The sequence below is a fragment of the Oryzias latipes genome, chromosome 7 (assembly GCF_053564925.1).
Source record: "Oryzias latipes strain Hd-rR chromosome 7, Olatipes_Hd-rR_3.1".
Classification (NCBI taxonomy): Eukaryota; Metazoa; Chordata; class Actinopteri; order Beloniformes; family Adrianichthyidae; genus Oryzias; species Oryzias latipes.
The window spans coordinates 31,603,109-31,618,052 of record NC_136243.1 but is presented as its reverse complement, the minus strand read 5'-3'; the positions used below and the strand labels follow the sequence as shown (position 1 = coordinate 31,618,052).

Here is a 14,944-nt window from a genome sequence, read left to right as displayed (position 1 = left end):
CACCAGCAATGCGAATGTATCTTCTGTAGAGAACATTCTACCAGTCACTGCGTACTACTGAGTTCATCCTTTTTGGTATCTACTGACATTTGCAGCTTTTCAAATATAAAGGGGAGGAACTCTGGGTTTTGACGTTTTTGGTGGATTTAAAAAACAAAACAACAATAAAAAGAAAAACACCACTTCTAACCTCAATAAAGTCAATTTAGGAAATCACATTAACACACCAGATGACATTACTGACTCTAAAATCAGGGATCATTAATTATTTTCTTGGAATATATTGAGTTTATTTTGGAGGAGTCCTCTGTCAAAAGTAGTAGTTCCACCCCGGTCCAACAGGGGGCGTCTGTTTTGTCTGAATGTAGCTCTGAGGCAAGCGTGATGAAGTCCTGAGACGTCATATCCGGGTGAAACCATTGTCGGGACAAAATCTGAAACTATAAACAGGTTTTTGCTGCGGTGGGAAATTATTGTGGTTATCATCTCAGACGAAGGCCGGTCGGTGACCGAACCGGATAGTCAGACGATCCGTTTTGTCTTATGGTGTAAAAGATTACTCCACGATGAGGAAAAGGAGCTCGGAGAAAAAACGCCATGTGGTCGCTTGGGTCAATAAAGCCGAGTGGAACCAGGTTCTGGAGAACCTTTACTCCAAAGACGTCTCCCTGCAGAAGTTCGCCCTGCAGAGGATCTCAGCCTGGAGGGGCAGGTTCGCGCACAGCTCCCCCGTGGCGGTGGACTGCACCGCCGACCTGGTGAGGTGCCAGGTTCTGGACCGGTCCGGACAGCTGAGCGGAGACGAGCTGGTTCTGCTGTACGGGGCGTCCCTGGTGAGGTTCGTTAACCTGATCACCGAGAGGCAGCAGGGGAAGATCGCGCGCCCACTCCGGCGGCTGGCGGGGAACCTGAACATCCCAGAGTGGGTCGTGGATCTGCGGCACGATTTCACCCACAGGAAGCTCCCCTCTCTGAAATGGTGCCGAAGGGGGTGCAAAGTGGTTCTGGAGTGGCTCCAGCAGGAGTACTGGTCCAGGCAGCTCGGAGGAGGTTCTGATGAGGGCTGGGAGTCTCAGTCTGAGGAGGAGGAAGACCCCAAACGCCAGGAGGACGAACTTCTGGCCAGGCAGAAGGAAATGGAGGCCTACAAGAGCGCAAGAGAACTCCTGATCTCCTACGAGAGGGAGCAGTTCCAGACCTTTGACGAGCTCCACCAGGTCCAAGAGAACAACCTGGGACAGGCTCCTTTAGCTGACATGAGCTGGCTGCTGGGGGAAATCAAGCAGTTTTCTCTGGATGCCAGTGACATGCTGGTGGACGTGTTGTTGGAGGATGGGTTCCTGGTTCCCACGGTGGAGCAGCTGGAAACATTGGGCTGCAATCCCTCTGAGAAGTCGGATCCCACACAGCCCAGAATCCCCCAGGTCTTCCTGCACTTCTGGCTCCCCCTGTTCAGGGCGCTGAACTCGGGATTTTTCATTCACCTCCTCCTGGAGAAGCTCTTTGCGGAGCTGAAACTTCTCAAGGAGGAAGAAAGCAGCCACAGGGCGTTCTTCCTGTCTGCCTGGACGTCGGAGCTCCTGCTCTGCAACAACAACAAGTTTGAATACCACTTTGAAACAAAGCAGCAGAAGAAGAACCGAATCAAAGACAGGATCTTTGTGAACCGCATCCAGCTGCGGTGGCAGCAGCTGCTGGCTGCGTGCCTGGATGCTCCCTGCATCAGCACACCTCACCTGCTCCAGTTGATCCTGGACGACATGGAGCACCCCCTCCCCCTGGAAACCCGGCAGAAGCTGCTCCAGCTCTGCTCCATCTACACGCAGGCCGCACGCGGTGGAGGGAGCGCGTCGCCGGAGCCCAAACGGCAGCCTATCTACACTCTGGAGAAGCTGCACGAGAAGCAGAAGCAGCATCTGCGGCACGTCGCGACTGACAGGAGCGAGTCCGATCACAAGGCTGCAGATGATTTGGCTGAGAAGGCGAAGGCGCTCCGAGGTTCTCCTTGGCAGGTGTGCACCGATAAAGTCCAATGGAAGAGCTTTCCTCTGGGGAAGGTTCCCGGACAGTCGGATGATCCCTCCTGTCTCATGGTAGAAAATTACTCCACAATGAGGGTCTTTGACCAGCCTGTGGACCTGGAGAGCGGCGGTGCGCAAAAAGTGCCAGGAGTCTCCGCCCCCGCCAGAACAGCTGAAGGCTTCCTGTGGAGCCAGAGTGACTTACACAGGCTGAAATCTGGACTGGTGCTTTTCTGAATACGCTTAGTTTTTTTCTGAATACAGTAAAAAAAAGTCAGTAGTTAAAATGTTTTTTTAAACGTAATAAAATGTGAAAACAAGAAATATTTAGTTATCTGCTTTTTATCATGATGAGGAGTTAATACGTCAAGAAGTATTAGAAAATAAGTATTAGAAATTTCTCTCTTTTTTTTGCTTTGTTCAAATCAAATTAATTGTAAACCTTGAATGTTTCTATTGCGAAAAACCAGGTGTTTTCATTTTATTTTTTGTGCACTTGAAAATAATAAAACGCTTTCAATAAAAAAATGTGCGTGGACTTCACAGCTTAAAGTAGACTTTTAAAAGATTTTAAAGTGTAGCCTAAAGTATGAGTAAGACTGGAGAACAAATGTGATGAACAGAACACAAAAGAGAAAATTTCCTTTAGAAAGAACCAGTTCTCTGGGTTTAAAAAAAATAAAAATAAATTAAAACTTAAAAATCTAAGAACTTTGAACTGTTTCCCATGAGAACAACACTACTGTACAGAAAAGTATAGTAACAGAACAGTTTGTACATCTAAAAAAAAAATAACATAGTAATCCAAGTATCTACAAATGTCCAAATCAATGCATAGACACAAACAATACTACAGAAAGTTGTAGGATAATTGGTCAGTTATAGTCACATATATTAAAATAAATATGACACAAAAACAAATTGGAAGGAAAAAAAATTACGTGGCTTGCAAAATTCTAATTAAACTTTCTGACAATTTAATCTAGCAAACAATGGCTAAACAATGACATGTTTAGGTGCATACTTTAATGTTTTTTATTTAATTTAAATCTTGCTTTGTTTTTTTGTGGGTGGAGTGTAATTACACTCCAGAACAGTAGGTGGTGCAATTCCTTTCGGTCGTTGAACATTTGTCGTCCGCGGAGCACAACTGACAGTCACACGCAGAGGACGTGTCCTCGCGGCAAGTTAGCGACCTTCAGTTGTTGGAGCGGCAATTGTTTTAAATCATTTTTTTTCTCCATTTTGAGGGATCTGAAAACTATTGTAGCCTCTTTGGCGGACCCAGATCCGATACTTGATAACCACCTTTCGTTTCAAACGAGACGGTAAGTTTTGGACGAAGAGAATGTTTAAAAATGCTGCGTCACTGACGCGTGGTTAGCTGCAGCTGCCAGCAAAAGGTAATCGGGGGTTTTCGTTTTGTTTTTTTTAACCGGTCTGGTTTGAAAGTGATAAACAAATAGTTTGTTGACTTGAAAATTAGCAGATCAACTTTGAAGACTGTCCGCTGAATCCTGCAAAGATGATCAAAACTACATTTTTCAGTGTTTTAAAGAAGTATGCTAACAAAGGCCTCTCCCCATAGCAACATCATAAATAAGTTACAGAATTGCTGAAAAAAAGTTATCTGGAAAAATTCGGGCGTGCAAGAAACGTAAGTATGAAGTCTTATAACGTTAAACCAAATGAGAAATCTTTCAATAGAAAAGCGCCATGAAAGACAACAACAGTTAGCTTTAGCATCGAGTAACTTACGTTTGTTAAACGTTTTGATGTCAGCGCGCGCGCGCCCTTCTTTATTAAAAGGAAGAGTTTGGGATTTAAATTTTTTTTTAAATATTAAAACGCCAGTTGATCTAATGTAGAAGAAAATATTAAACATCTTTTTGTCTGTAGTTACATGGTTTAGTATTTTGAAATATCCTTATTTTGATTATTCAATCGAGTGATTTTACTCATTAGGTTACCACCAAATCTAGCTATAATAGATGTTTCGGTAAAATTTCATAATTTTCAGTAGAGACTTGATTGTTTTGGTTGTTTGATATCAAACATCACAAGATAAAATTACAAACTAACAAGAACATGTTCCATATATTGAATTGGAAAACTTTTATTGGTCAATTGCTAGGAAAAGATTTTGAAAAATTTTCCCTAAACACTTTGCACATCCATATTTCTGTTATATTATAGTTCCTTAAAACAATTGTTTGTTTTAGTATTTCTGGCTTTGGGATTTTCTTTCATTCAAAACGATAATCAAGGTTGGGAAAAATATATTATTTTTCTTGGAATAGGATGTAATTTATTCATTTGTGATTTTAATTACTGATAATTTTTTTTTTTTTTTTTTTTGTCTGTAGGTGAGTTTCAAAGAACTGGACAGCACTTGTTCATCAACAATGATCACCAGAAGAAGAAGCCGAATCGTCAGCAGCATAGCTCTTCAGCCATCCGAGGTGGAAGTTCTTGATGTGGTGGAAACTGTTGAAGATCTCCCAGGACCATCACAGGAAATGCCAGCGGACGACACAGATTCCACGGGAATTGCTCTGGAGGATCTGTTTGAAGACCTGAAGTGGACTCTAGAAAGAGATGCTTCATCTCCACTGTTTGATGTGGATTTAGCCAATCTCGAAGGGTTTCAAAACCAAGACTCTGGCCATGAAGTTTCAGCTGCTTCGTCCCCTGAGAGGTCGTCGTTTAACTCCGGGTTTAGGAACCAACAGAACCAGTCAAGGCGTGTCGTCAACAAAAATGCCATTGCTGCCAGATTAAATCGCCTGAAGAAGAAAGAGTATGTCAGCAGCTTGGAGAGCAGAGTTGGAGTTTTATCTGTGGAAAACATTAAACTTAAACAAGAGAACTCTCAGCTGACAAAGCGAGTGGAAGAGCTGGAAGATGAGACCAGGTATCTGAGGGCTGTCCTGGCCAATGAGAGCATGTTAGCCCAGCTCTTGTCCAGGCTGAGCGGTGTGAATGGGATGAAATTATCTTCCTCGCTTTTCCAGGGGTCCAACCCAAACGACCATGACTATGCGCTGCCCAGGAAGCGCGTGAAAGTGGAGGAGAAAGAGACCTCTGGTGGCGTTTGCCTGCATGTGGACAAGAACCACGTCTCAGTGGAGTTCTGCACAAAGTGTGCAGAGCGTGCGAGCACAGCACTCAAAATGTAGGGTCAAGTACTTGGTTGTTGTTGTTTTTCTTTTCTAATAAGCACACTGATCTTCATGTGTGCTGAACACTGTGAGGGCGCAGAACCTGATTACCTAAGAACCGCAGAATGTGCATGTTTAGCTTTCAGTGTGCTGATGGAATGAGTACACGTTACTGCTAAACCTTGTTGACAGTTTCTTCTAGGTCATGGTTGCTCCACCATGCGGGATGAGCGGCTGTCTGAACACCTTTACCTGCCTGGCTCCATGGTAAGGATCAGACGAGAAAAGACTTCTGTTCCTGCAGCCTGCAGGGTTGAGCAGCAACTTTAGCTTTTTGCTTCTCTTTGAGTCTTGTTTATTATTAATCGATTTTTGAGAACTTTACTCAAGTTTTTTGTTTTGTTTTTTGGTTTGATGTCATACAAACAGCTAATATGTCGCAGTGAAAATGTCTGAATTAAAGTGAAGGTGAAGGTCCACACAGAGTGCTTCTCTGGACTTGGCTATTAGATTGAAAACCTCATCTAAAGGAGAAAAACATCCTGTTTTCTATTTTGGGAAAGCTCAATCTCTTTGTGAACCTTCATCCTTGTACAAAAGAATACTTTCATTTAGCACCCCCTATTTTTCTTTATGCTAAAGTGGATTCTGCTGATGGAAGGGGAAGAGGCTGGACAAGCTGCTGCCAACCTGGCCTGGTATTTTTGTAAAGGTAGTATTGGTATCAAATGGTATATGTGATCATAATTTTTCAATATTTTCCATCACCATGTAGTCTCTGATTCTGTTGGCAAAGCTCCCTCAGCAATGTTTTGGGGGGCTAACTGCTTAAAGCTGCCGAAGCTTTACTGTCTTTGTAAATATTTGTATATTTTCATGTACATAAAAAAGAAAAACCTCAGAGGAAACCGGTGTGAGTTCTAAGTCGTATGTAATAAAGTGTACATGTTTAATTTTCTATACCTACTGTTTGAGGTAAACTCTTTTGAGAACTGAACAAATAAATGAGTCTTTCATTGAGTTTGATGTACAGATGTTGGTTTGAGTCTGGTGTTGAATCTCTGATATTAACACATCTCTTTTTCTCTCTCTGAACAGCAAGCTCTCTGCAGGTTTAAAGGTCTAACTTTTCCTGAGCATTTGGGTCAAGTCTGGTAAAGGTTGTCAGAACAAATGAGTGAGACTTCAATGGGTGGAAGTTAAAAGTATGGGGGGGGGGGCTGTTTTAGCCCATCTACTTCAGTATAAACTGCAGAAGTCTTTAAGTGTCCAAGTGACAGTAAAGGAAGCAAACTTCATTTTCCTTCTGATTTAAGTTGTCTGAATCCCTCCCTACTACACACTATAGGGCAGGGGTCGGGAACCTATGGCTCGCGAGCCATATATGGCTCTTTTGATGGTCACATGTGGCTCGCAGACAAATCCTTAATTATACTTTTTTTTTTTCATTAGACCAGTCCTTCTCGGGCGCGATGCAATGCCAGAGGCGCGCAGTAGTAGCGGTGCTTGGAGAAAAAACTATCAGTTTACTGTTATCTATTATTTCACAGAGTTTGTACCACCCGGAAACCTTTGAATTGCCTCCCTGAGGAAGAGCGCGCAGTTTTGGGGACGGGATGTGTGAGGAAGAAAGCAGAGGGGGTGGGGGGTGGGGTGGGGGTGGGGGGGACCGGCAGCAGGTGAATCGCGCAGAGATGGTAAAAACGTAAACCTGCTGCCCGTCACTCCTGCAGCGTGGGTGTGTGTGTTTGGTTCCATGTCTGTCTCACATCTAAAGAACATTCAGACCTACGATCACGTTTAAAGTCTCAACGCCTGCATGAAGCAGAAACTCACCACGGATCAACCAGACTAGACCATCAGCAAAACCACCACGAGAAATACTCATCATTTATTAGCAACAGTATAACAATGTTATTAAAAAGAATCCACAGACTTATTGGACTTTAAAAATGTTGAAATTACATCAAATGCACACATTCATTTGTATATTTAGTTTTAAACATATTGTCGCGGACTGAGTTTAACTTGGCTGTTGGGCCGCATTAAAAGTTCTGGAGTTCATGGAACGCATCGTTCAAGCAGAGATCTGATTGGCCCTCAGTTCTGTCGCTCAGCCTGTTGTTAGGGAGTTTGGACCAATGGGGTTCAGCCATGGGCCGAATAAGGAAATGGGAGGGCTGGAGCAGGACGGGGGAATATAAAGTTGGGAGAAGCGCTCTCGTCTCGGCGGGAGAGATTCAGGAGTTGCTGAATTGATTGTACGGCGTTTGTTGCGGTCTACAGTAACCAGAATAAAGAACCCTAAAAGAGGTTAAGTCTCCGTGCCTTAGTGTGGGAAAGGGACACTACATTATTGTATGGCTCTTTCGAAATTACATTTAAAAATATGTGGCGTTTATGGCTCTCCTGGCCAAAAAGGTTCCCGACCCCTGCTATAGGGCATTGATCTTTTTTAGGCTAAGGTTCGAATTTACTTTTCCAAAATCCATTGCCCCGAATATTTCCCAGAAGTCTGTAAAAAGAAAAAAGTGCATTGATGGGCAGTATATTAGTAAATATAGACCCCGGTGTGTTATTTGGAGAAAGAAATAATTTTTTTTTATAAATCTCTGTTTTCATCATTAAAACACAGATGATTCACAAATAGTCTTAGTGAAATGTTCATATTAGGTTTTTATTTTGACAAATGGGTGACATCATTTAAAAAATATATACGGAGTAATGAACATGGTGTCTCAATTAGGATAAAATCAGGGCACTAAATGGCCCCACTCTAACTTTAACCCTTGTGCTATCCTATGGGGTCAAGATGACCATTGACGTGTTATTCCTACCATGATAAAGGGGGAGAGGATTTCATGTATCCATGCAAACCAGTGAAGATCACAAATCATTGAAGAAAAAGGGTTCAGAGCACTGTCTAGTGGGTCTAGATGACCCAGCTCCCAATGTTAAAGTGCCTAGGAAAGCAAAAGGGTTTAAAAAAAGGTTGTTTGCAGCTGGGGATCTGCTCAGTGTGAAGTAGAGGCTGTTTTTTTCGGGCTTCTCACAGGTCTCGGAATTCCCGTGCGACTGGAACGGTCACTGTCGTTAATCCTGGGACCGGGGCGGAGCGGGATCAAATTCTTACTAGAGCGGGAGCCAAGCATTTGGTCTTGGTTGCGAATAAAACGGCTCTTAGAGCTTCAGAGTGAACGACACGGAGCTTCTCAGCTGAGCACACAGCTGTGCTTTAAACTTTAATCACCCTCCGATTTTTTTGAAGTATTTTGGCCGATTTGAAGTAATGAGCCGATCCAAAGGAACCGGATTTCCAAGAGCCAAAATTCCCATCGCTAAAACCAACAAGGACAGGGGGGGAAAAGTTACATCAATGTCATTTTGTAGTTTATGATAATATGCCTCCAATGTAACTCAATTGAAAACTTAACTACATTACCCAGAAGCCACCAATGTTCCTAGTCACGGTTTCCTTTCTGAAATCTAAAGCCCAGAGATCAGATATCGAATTACAATCCATGGCGGGTCCCAAAAAAAAGACATCCAGTAAAGAGTCAAGACGAAAGACTTGTTATTCAGAGAGCTGATGGTGAAGTCAGATGAAATAAGAAAATCATGAGTTGGTGGGACGGTGACACGTCATGTGCAGTAAAGTAAAACGTCACGATGATTCTGAGACGAGCGGTCTGATGAGACAGTTGTTAGAAAATTACATTCTAATTTACCTTACAAATTAAAACCCAGAAACATCACATTAAAATTAGATTCAATGTTTTGCCATTCAAAATGGATCATTTTGAACGGGAGTGGGAGTCACATGACCGGGACGGTACAGGAGTGAAAATCCACTCCTGTGTCATCCTCTAGTGAGAACTTGTTAGTGGTTTCTAAATGAACATGTTTAGAAGATGCAGTTAGTGAAACAGGATTTGTGACAAACTTTCTGGAATGGATTAGTTGTCAGTGCCCACCTCCTCCTATTCATGCCCTGTGAACGTGTAGATCTGCAGTCACAGCGGTTCTCAGGAAGGCAGTTAGTGGTTTTCAGTCTTCAGTAGAATGTGCTCTTAGAGTTAAACTCACACCTTCAGTCTTAGTGCAGACGTACTGACAAACCCACTGAGATGGAGTCCTGGAGTTGATGCATCGGGAGGTTTTGCGTGATCAAATGTCAGCCCAGGTCATCGTTTTGAAGAAAGCAGCCTTAAGAGTTTGAAAGATAAATGATTTGGGTTAAGATGAGGAACTTTTTGAATCACTTTAGCTCAGTCTGGGCAGGTGAAGTTGACCATTCCCCATTAGGTCAGATGATGCATTTACATACTGAAACATAGCTCACCCTTTGAGAGACATTGGGGGCAGGTTTATAGCTTTCTGGACTCTGTTCTTGGACCTGTTGGAGTTATTTCCTGTCTGAAATCGTCGTCCTTCCCTGAACTTTAGCTTCACCCAGCCTCAGCTCTGTTATGTAAACCTCAATGCTGTTTGCTTGACTCGCGTCTCCAGAGACTGCAGTGAACTTCTCAGATTAATCTGCGCTCTCTGCTGAAGAAGTCGCCCTCTGATCTGAATGCTCATTTGATTTCTGCTCAAAGTTCATCTGAAGTTCCTGGGCTGAAACTGGTTCACAACACGGGATTGAAAACAGTCCAGGTTAATCCGTTGAAGCTCCCACCTCATGCTGAATTACAAAGGCAGAATTTGAACTGCAGCCTCAAGGTTTACATAAAATGCTGCAAAGAGGATTAGTCTGGGCTACAAAGTAAAAGTCCAGGGAGTTCTGAGCTGCTCCGACTTCAGAGTCACAACAAATACAGCTGTTATTGTTTCTTTATGGTTATTACAACCAGTCAGAATAAAGGAAAAGAAGGAAGTGATCCGGTCATTAATTTACATCACATCTGTTAACCCTTGTGCTACCTTAGATGACCCCACCCTTACATTGATGTGTTCTCCCTACCATGACAAAGGTGGAAAGATTTCATGTAATCCATGGACACCAGTGAAGATCACAAATCATTGAAGAAAAAAGGTTCAGTGCACTGTCTAGTGGGTCTAGATGACCCAACTCCCAATGTTAAAGTGCCTAGGATAGCACAAGGGTTACAGGAGTTTTAGGTCAAAGTTCCAGTACCAGACACTATCCATGGAAAGGACCTAAGTATTGATATTGTATTGCCAGAAGTCAAATTCATAGATGGGTGGTGAATATAATCCAGAAAACTAAAAGTGGTCTGGAGAGAAGGGATAAGATAATTCATTGAATGATTCTTGAAAGCAAATCTGCCTCCATCATAATCAGAAACTCTTGAACCGTTCTGAGCATGCCCAGTTCATCTGACAGAAACGAGAGTTCTGGGAAAGATGAACTGAACTCCAACAACTGTAAAATTCACCATAACGAATTATTTAGGGTTCAAAAAACGTGTTTTTTTTTTTTAGTTTGTGAGAAGTCACTTGAATTCCAAATCATCGCAAAATATTTAACCTAAAATGACTTTTTTGAAGAAATTGAGATTTTCTCTTCAACAATCTCTTTAGAGAAGTTATTGAGAATACATAAGACATAAAAAAAACTATAAAAGTTTGTATAAAACCACAAAAAGTAAATAAAAATTGAAATACAAACTGAAAAATGTCTGTTTTGGTTGAGTTCAATCCTGAAAAAATGCAGCTGAATTTCAAGTAAATTCTCCAAAATAAAAAAAACCGTCCTGTCACCTGATGTTTTTAACCCTTGTCCTTAGATGTATGACCCCAACCTTACATTGACGTGTTCTCCCTACCATGACAAACGTGGATAAAGGTGGAAAGATTTCATGTAATCCATAAACACCAGTGAGGTTCACAAAACATAGAAAAAAAACGTTCAGAGCACTGTCTAGTGGGTCTAGATGACCCAACGGTAAAGTGCCTAGGATAGCACAAGGGTTACAACAGTTTCATAAACAATCCCAAACACAATTGGTGTTTTCTGAGCTTTCCTGTTGAATGAAATCAACCTGATGGTTACCTGAGCTGGGTCACAGCTCCTTTGCAGCCGCTCCGTCAGCAGAGCGCCCTCTTCTGGAACAAAAAACATCTGCAGTCTCGCAGGAACAAACAACAACAGACCACACAGACTTTGTCAAAGTTATTATTGTAGAATACTTTGATGTATTTTTTCTTTCATACAGACAAAAGGTGTTGGATTTTAGTTTCCATTAAATTCTCTTAGATTTTCATACAGATTAAGTCTACAGTATACAGGTGTGTTCTTTCTTATATATAGATATTTATCGCTTAAATAACAGGCAGGTAACTCTTTAATATATTCAATAGTCTTTATATTTTACTTTTTTGTTTAGTTTTTTTTTTTGTCTTTCTTTTCAGCACAAATAAGGCTGCGTTTTCTGTCGGACGAACAGAAACCCAAGTAAGGGGAGGGGGCCGTTCCACGCCCACCATATTTACAATAGTTCGGTTTGATCAATCGCTCGCCAAACATGGCAGTCACTTCCGGCGGCAGATCTCAAAGAGCAGCCTAAACGGCACGCGGCCGCACTTCTGCGGCTTCAGCTCTGCGTCACTGTCAAGCTGTCTCCCCGTCTTCCACCTGGCTACTTGACTTATTTACAGGGGGGGGGGGGGGGGGGGGGGGAATCTGCGGTCCTTCCAAGTTCTCCTCACTTCTGCACCCCCCCCACCACAGACCGTTCCAGACAGAAAAGGCAGCCCTCAGAATATGCTCAGGAGGATGTGCAACTCTATTTTTTTTGTCCATCAGTAGGAGCACCGGTGGAGAAAATAAATAACAATAATAATAATAATATACAAGCGCTTCTGTTTTTGTTGTTCCTCTCTTTACAAAAAGCAATAGGAATAAAATTAACATAAAAAAAGTGTAACAGGAACATAGTACCTGTAAATCAAAGATGCAACATGTGCACATTTGGGCATCTGTACAGTTGCGGTGCAGTTGTAAAATTTTATAGTTACCATAAACATCTTTTTCACATGGTATTTTTCCTTCCGTGACGCTGTCTCACAACATGAAGGTGGACGGACAGAGATGGCTGCCACTAGACACTCGAAAAAAGTTTTTACACCACTGCAAACGCCTCCCCTCCGGCGGTGTGTGCACGTTTCTGACAGGAAGCACTGATGGAGCTGTGCTCAAGAGTGAAGAAAGAACAACTCGAATGGGATGCACGCGTGTGTGAGAAGAGAGAGGAAGATAGTAGCACACAGAAGTGACAGTTGCCTAAATGATTACCAACACATAAAGAGTGATATTAATGATACCAAATGCATGCTTCAAAACAGACAGACCAATACAGAGTCGCTGCTCACGGCAGCGGCGATGGAGATGAGCATTCAAGAAGAGTTCTGTACAGGTAAAGGTGTTCCCAGAGAGCCCTGTGCACACATGTCCTCCGTCCCGGCAAGCGGGAGGGACCTGACGCTGTCCATTTATCCCCACACCCCCCCGGCGTACTGCAGGCGCCACCCCGGCAGTCTGTTGCATACCGTCTGCCCTTCCTCAGGCGGAGGGAGGGAGCAGTCCGGTTCAGTTTGAGGTGAGGTTGGAGAAGGGAATGAGGTTGCATTGCTCACACCTGGTGCATCATGGGAGACATGGGTCACAGCCGGCCCAGAGTGAGATGTTGATGGAATGCTGGGAACCACAGAAGTAATGATTATCCGTTGCAGGATAAACGGAATACGGGGAAATGATTTGCTTCCTTCTGGAAAGCTGAATGAGGACAGGGGGCCAAATCAGAAGAAGACATTTGTGGAGATCTTTCAACTTCTTCCTGATGAGGAGGACTAAAGAAGAACGTCTCACATACAGCTGCACTGGGACAGAATGTGTATTCGAGTGCGCATGCTGTCATAATTCATGTTTGTTTGTTTTTTCATTAATTTTTGTAACTGAACCTTTACACACCTAAAAATATATTTAAAAAAAAGAATGGCGTCACTTACGTGTGCTGTTGGTGCTGAAACACGCCTATCACATGGAACGTAACTTGAAACCTGATCTATGACCAACAACATCCCAAATGGGAAAAGATGTTAAGAAGACTTTAGCGGCCTCAATTATGGAGTTTTGATCTCATCCAACTCAGCAGAAGGGAGCTTCCAAAAAGCAGGTTCAGGTGAGTAAGAGGTGTGGGGGGTGGGGGGATGAAGATAGACTCGGAGCGGCAGAGACGAGCCAACGGCACGTGAGCAGGAGTGAGGTGAGCGCACGTGAGTCTCTTAAAGGGCCATCACCGCCACTTGTGATGGCATTTAAAGGGTTAATGCTCGGCTTTAAATGAAAGAGTCGTCTGGCGTTCAAACCGTCATGAAGGGGAAGACAAGGACCAACAACACAGATGAAGGTGTGTGTGTGTGTGGGGGGGGGGGGGGGGGGGGTCATGTGACCTGGTGCTGCACTCTGAATTGAAGACTTTCGTGCAACAAATTCTGTAACATTCTGTGGATGTGCCCCCCCCCCCCCCCACTCAGTTTTCACAAAAGAATGAAGGATGGAGGAAGTGACAGACGGGGGGGGGGGGGGGGGGGGGGGGGGGGGTTAAAAGCGTGGGCCCAGCATTGTAGGTGGATGAAGAAAGAGTGAAGTGTGCCTTTTGGGGTGGGTGGGGGAGTAAAGAGGGGCTGAAGGTAGACCAAGGGAGGGGACAAAAAGTTGGTGGGGGAGTCGACACAGGTCCATGTCCGGTTGATGTCCGCTCCCTCGTGAGCCCACCCCCCCCCCCCCCCCCCCCCCCCCCGCGGTAGACGGAATGAAACAGTCTGTTTGGGACCTCCCTCCCCAGCTCAGGTCAGTTATAAGGAGGTCTCCACGCAGTAGAGATGGAACAGGTTGGGGGTGGGGGGGAGGTTTGCTGGCCTGTCTCTACCGTGACGGGTGCGGTGGTGTTTGTGGCGGGGGCTCTGGCTGCTGAGGGGGGTCACCGAGTCACTGCTGCTGCTGTTGTTGTTGTTGTTCCGGTTGCACGGGGTCACTGGGAGGCTGTACTGGCGGTAGGGGCGCATAGGTCGGGTGCGGGCGGGGGGCTGGGTCGGTGGAGGTGGGGGCTTACGCAGGGCGGGGTGCAGGTGCTGGTATCTGCTGAGCTCTGATTCGTCGTCCACGTCGGTGTCGTCGATCAGCGGGATGTTGTGGATGAGGTCGTTGATAAGGAACTCCGGGTGGGCCATGAAGTTGTGGATGGAGTTGCGGGATTCCGGCTTTTCCCGGCCTTCGTACAGGTTACTACGGAACGCTTTCACCACTCGCATCTGCCGAGACGGAGGAAGATGAGGGAGAGAGCAGAAGAAAGCAGGGACAAAGTCAAAGGCAAGCAGCAGACACCAGAGCGGTGGGAAGCCCAGACACAGACCAGTGTCCTCCAGAAGACAGAGTGAAACACAGACGGATGGACAGACACAGGCTCAGGCTCCTGCAGTTTCAGCACAGATCTCCACGTTCCGAATTAGAGTTTCACTTATTCATTACGTGAGTGGAACAGATCAGTGTTCCTGTTGCTTCCCAATCAAAAGTTTTCCCTCACAACCACTTTAGAAGCTGATGAAACCAACCTGAGCGAAGATTAGGCTACAAGAACATTTCAGAGACTTTACAGCGTTAATAGAAAATGATTTACTTTCATCATTTCTGTTAGTTTTAGTTCCCAACAATATTTGAAGGACGCTTTCTACTAAATGACAACTATGCGTAATATATTTTACTCACATTAAAATATTAGATTTTTGGAGGAGTTTGCT

The 14,944-nt window shown here is 44.2% G+C and overlaps 2 protein-coding genes and 1 long non-coding RNA gene across 7 annotated transcripts in view; 2 read left to right on the top strand and 1 right to left on the bottom strand.

The window, feature by feature from the left end:
* Positions 1 to 394: 394 nt before the first annotated feature.
* On the top strand, positions 395 to 2,549 carry las1l (LAS1 like ribosome biogenesis factor). Its single transcript, XM_004070298.5, has one exon. It carries the CDS (start codon positions 567 to 569, stop codon positions 2,256 to 2,258), a length of 1,692 nt encoding a protein of 563 aa, XP_004070346.1. The 5' UTR covers positions 395 to 566; the 3' UTR covers positions 2,259 to 2,549.
* A 595-nt stretch (positions 2,550 to 3,144) lies between these two features.
* Positions 3,145 to 6,202, top strand: LOC144993939 (uncharacterized). Its single transcript, XR_013657245.1, has 5 exons — positions 3,145 to 3,349; positions 4,388 to 4,935; positions 5,036 to 5,196; positions 5,375 to 5,449; positions 5,825 to 6,202. It is a non-coding gene; the product is annotated as an uncharacterized LOC144993939 (long non-coding RNA).
* Positions 6,203 to 11,305: 5,103 nt separating this feature from the next.
* The window catches only part of atp2b3b (ATPase plasma membrane Ca2+ transporting 3b), a 58,317-nt gene continuing 54,678 nt past the window's right edge, over positions 11,306 to 14,944 (bottom strand). For 3 of the 5 annotated variants that reach the window (XM_020704444.3, XM_020704446.3, XM_020704445.3), the window contains one exon: positions 11,441 to 14,458. In XM_020704444.3, coding sequence (XP_020560103.1) covers positions 14,003 to 14,458 — 456 coding nt within the window. In that variant the 3' untranslated portion in view covers positions 11,441 to 14,002. Of the gene's footprint in view, positions 14,459 to 14,944 lie in introns of all 5 variants that reach the window. The other 2 variants (XM_020704447.3, XM_011476786.4) reach the window with 1 other exon arrangement.